Genomic DNA, 4475 nt, shown 5'->3' on the forward strand with positions numbered 1-4475 from the left:
TGTAGAATTTTTAACTTTTAATTCCCACTTAGTTCTCTTGACAGTGATTTAAATGTTATAAACTTGTAACACACTGCACAGTAAATACAAATTTGGATATAAGGTAATAGACAACAGGCTCCTAACTAGAGCTAGCTTCTTTAGTCATTTTATTAACTTCACAATCCTGCACTTTACACAATTAAAAACTTTTGATTTCATGTATAAGATTATAAAAACTGTGTTTTAGGCAATAATTAGATATGTCTTCCCAAATTCACCATTAGATTTTGAAAATGACTAAAGGTCAGTCATCTTATTACAAAAATACTGGGAGTCAGCATTTCCATTTAAATACATTCTCGGAGATCCAGAATTATCTGTAAACCAGGATTCAGCAGACTTTTTCTGTGAAAGGCCAGAGAGTAAATATTTGAGGCTTTGTGGGTCATACACAACTATCTTGCTGTTGTAGATCAAAGGCAGGTAAAAACAATATATAAATGAAATGTATAATAGTGTTCCAATAAAACTTTATTCACAAAAACAGTGATGAGCTAGATTTACCCCACAGGATATAGCTTACCAGCCTCTGCGTTAAACAACAAATTATTTTGTATTTTAATAATTTTGATGGAAATTATTCTTGCTTTATGTCAGTTAATTGATTTTGTGTTACATAAGGCTGGTTTACCCTGTATAAATTAGACTACTGAATTTTTTAAAAAGCCCGTTGCATACTTTTTAATTTTTTAGACTACCAGATATTCTTAGGCTATCAAATATGTCTATACAAGCACCCATTCTCTCATACTAACTCAGTACTGTGGTCTGAAGTGGATCTAAAACCCAAATTATTTAACTTGGCAGTAGAATTATTACTGTATAATCCCTATAGTGATGGGCATTTCCGGTTTGAAGAGAACCTGGAGAACCTTCAGTTATCTTAAGGGGATTTTAAATGTTTTGTTTAAATTACTAATATGAAAAACAAAATATATTCAGTTCTTACATACTAACATAATAATTTTAGGAGAGGAATATTAGAAAATCAAATTAATAGTGCATAATTAAAATTTGAAAATCATTGACCTTTTTAGAAATGCTAAAGACATTTCTAAAGAAACTTTTGCTTTGAGAACAGAAGATCTTTAGAAATACACATTTATAGATTAGATATACAAACTGGCTTGTTGATCTTTAAGTGTATGCACCCAAAAAAATCACAATTAATAAATGTGTATAAAAAGAATTCAAACTGGTTGAATAGACTTACCTAGAACCTAGTTCAAAAACTGAAAATATGTGGCTTATACAATATATAGCACAGATACTTAACACCAGGAGTGTTAAATTTTTTTCCCTACCTGTACCTACCTTTGTTTGCTTTTTAATGCATTACTTCTATGTATGTGCCATAAGAAAGTATGTTCTATATTATGATCTAATTAAATCTTCTCTTTTTATCTGAAATCAGCATGGGGCCTCCCCATATATGTGCTTGCCATATTTCCCCAAAAGTAAGGCTGGGTCTTATATTGATTTTTTCTCCAAAAAGACACAAGAGGGTTTATTTTCAGGAAATGTCTCTTTTTAAGTGCAACAATCTACATTTATTCAAATACAGTCATATCATCTTCTGGAACATCATTATAACTCTCTAAACCCTGAATTCTGACCTGAATTTCTTGCTACTCAATTTCCTGTCATTGGCCCTGATTTTTCACATTCAGAAATAGAGCACTCTTTCAACGAATATTTCTTGTCCATATAGGCTGTTCATACTGCATTGGCAACACAGCTGTCAGTGATTTTATCCCATGAATTCTTCACCCAAGTTATGACCTCTTACAGGCAAGGCTTTAAAAAGTTTCCATTATCAAGTGTTAATTGAAGACTTATGAAACAGGAGTAATAAAAATGATAACAGTTAGGAATGATCCACACAAAATGATGAAAAATTGCAGGCACTGAAATTCAGAAAAATGTTTATTTCACACAGATGCATTAAATGTGTCATTAAACGCACAATGTATTGAATTATGAAGATTCATACGAGGCACAGCCATGTCCGTTCATTATCCGGTGCACGTTGTTTGTGCATTGTGTCTCTACTCCAGCGGGGCATTCAGCAGTGTCTTGAGTCCATCTGTTTAGACAGGTATTTACCCCATCCAAAGGTGGCACTCGGGTATTTACGAATACTTATAATTTATTGTTATTTACTTTAAGTATTAGCATCAATAATATTTGTATTTAATTATATATTAGTATTTTTATAATTCAATACATCTGTCATGCCTTGCAGTGGACATACTAAATGCTTCCTCTGTCTGGCGGATGATCAGAACTGGGGCTTCTTTTGGTTGGTAGGGCTTGTATTATCAGCATCCTGAAAAATCAGGCTAGGGCTTATTTTCTGGTTAGGTATTATTTATAAGGAAATATGGTAGTAATATTTATACTTTAGGAAGCAGATTAGACTAAATAGTTGTATTGCAGTGTGAGGCGCCAGAAATTATTACATCACTTTTGCTTATAAAAACTAAGCTAAAAGAAGTTAGAGTAAAAATTATGTGCATTGTATCAGCTAAAAGAGCTCAAGTGCTATTCTAGAACTAAAAATTATTAGAGATGCTTGATTTTAAAATAACAGTCTTGCTGGGCGTGGTGGCACACACCTATAAACCCAGCACTTGGGAGGCTGAGTCAGGAGGATCCTTGTGAGTTCAAGACCAGCCTAGTCTACATAGTGAGTTCCAGATCAGTCTCAACTACATAGTGAGACCCTGTTTTAAAATAAATTAATTAATTTAAAAAATTAAATAACAGATTTTAAAAAAACTTTTGGGGGGCAATTGTAGGTTCACAGCAAAATTGAAAAGTACAGACACCCATCTGCTCACTGCCTCCATACATGCATAACCTTTCCATTATCAGTATCCCTTACCAGAGCGGTACATTTGATACAACTGATGAAACTACTGTGACACATAATTATTACCCAGAGTCTCTCGTTTACATTAGGGTTCACTCTTCATGTTGTATATTCCAGGGATTCAGAGAAATGTATGATAATTTGTATCCATTGTGATAGTATCATACAGAGTATTTTAGGTGTCCTAAAAATGATTTCCTTTCCCTACCCCCTGGGAACCACTGATCCTACTGTCCCTATAGTTTGGAGGTTCTTTTTAGATTGTTATACAGTTGGAATCATATTTGTAGTATGTAGCCTTTTCAAATTGGCTTATCATTAGTATTAACTTAGTAATATGTATTCAGGTTTCCTCCATGTCTTTTCATGGCTTGAAAACTCAGTTCTTTTCCATGCTGAATATTCCATTGTAAAGCTCTACTACAGTTTACTTACACATTCATGTACAGGACATATTAGTTGCTTCCAGGTATTAACCATTATGAATAAAGCTGCTATAAAAATCTGTGTGCAGATTTTTGAGTGGAAAACTGTTTTTAAGAAATAAAATTTTAGGACATTGACTAGAGCATGTATAGACGCAGCGTACTGGCAGAAATTTACTTCGGGTAAAAATGCATTTTTAAATTCATCAGTTTTTAAATTTCATGTCTTTGTTCCATGGTTTAGATATATAAATTAGATTTTCTATCTGAGACAAATGCTTTTAGCCTCTGGTAATTGAAAAAGAATAAATGTGGTGTTTTCTATCAATTTTAGCCTGTTCCCAGAACATTGGCGTCTGTAATAGAATGTCTAATTATTGCTCATTCAGTTGGAGTGGAAAATCTTTTTGCTGACTGCATGAAGTAAGTTATCTTAAGTAGTGCTACCATTACTAATTTAGGGTTTTTGTTCTTTTATTCTCCTAATTTTGTGGCCAATTTTAGACGGGTACAATATAAGTAGTGTAGGGCTTAACTAGTTATACCAGTTGAGTAGAAGTATTGATTTAGATATTACTCAATTATCAATTTATTTTAGCTGAACCATTGTTACATTAAAATCTGTGCACATTGGGCCCTGGTTTTACTTCAGTGGCACCATGTCTGACTCATAAGCACAAGGTCCTGAATTCAACTTCTGGTACCAAAAAAAAGAAAAAAGAAAAATCTAACACAATCCAACATAGGTTTAAAATACATGTTTATAGAAAAGAAAGTATAATTAAGTCCATCTTAGAGCTCATAAAATTAACAGTTTGTCAAATATATGTATTTATATAATTAAGACAAAAACAATGACTATTATAATAAAAAATAATATCATTTCTCTGATTTGGGATCCTTTAATTTTGACAGGTGGATTGTGATGCATTTTGCAAGGTTTTGGTCTGAGAGAAGCTTTGCAAATGTACCTCCAGACATTCAGAAACGTTGTCTTAATATGTTGATTCAGTCTCTAGTGAGTATTACCTGAAATCTCTGGTTTGTATTTGCCATCAAAAAGTTTATTCAGTTTTGGATAGTACTTCCAGTACATACACACACACACACACACACACACACACATACGCATA

The 4475-nt window shown here is 32.8% G+C and overlaps 1 protein-coding gene across 1 annotated transcript in view; it reads left to right on the plus strand.

The window, feature by feature from the left end:
* Btbd8 (BTB domain containing 8) overlaps positions 1-4475 on the plus strand; it is a 91211-nt gene that overhangs the window by 57663 nt on the left and 29073 nt on the right. The window contains exons 8-9 of the mRNA XM_010644931.2: positions 3677-3765; positions 4258-4360. Of these exons, the coding sequence (XP_010643233.1) occupies positions 3677-3765; positions 4258-4360 (192 nt within the window). The remainder of the gene's footprint in view (positions 1-3676; positions 3766-4257; positions 4361-4475) is intronic.

Source organism: Fukomys damarensis, unplaced genomic scaffold, assembly GCF_012274545.1.
Source record: "Fukomys damarensis isolate Sample0158 unplaced genomic scaffold, DMR_v1.0_HiC HiC_scaffold_33, whole genome shotgun sequence".
In the NCBI taxonomy this organism is placed as follows: Eukaryota; Metazoa; Chordata; class Mammalia; order Rodentia; family Bathyergidae; genus Fukomys; species Fukomys damarensis.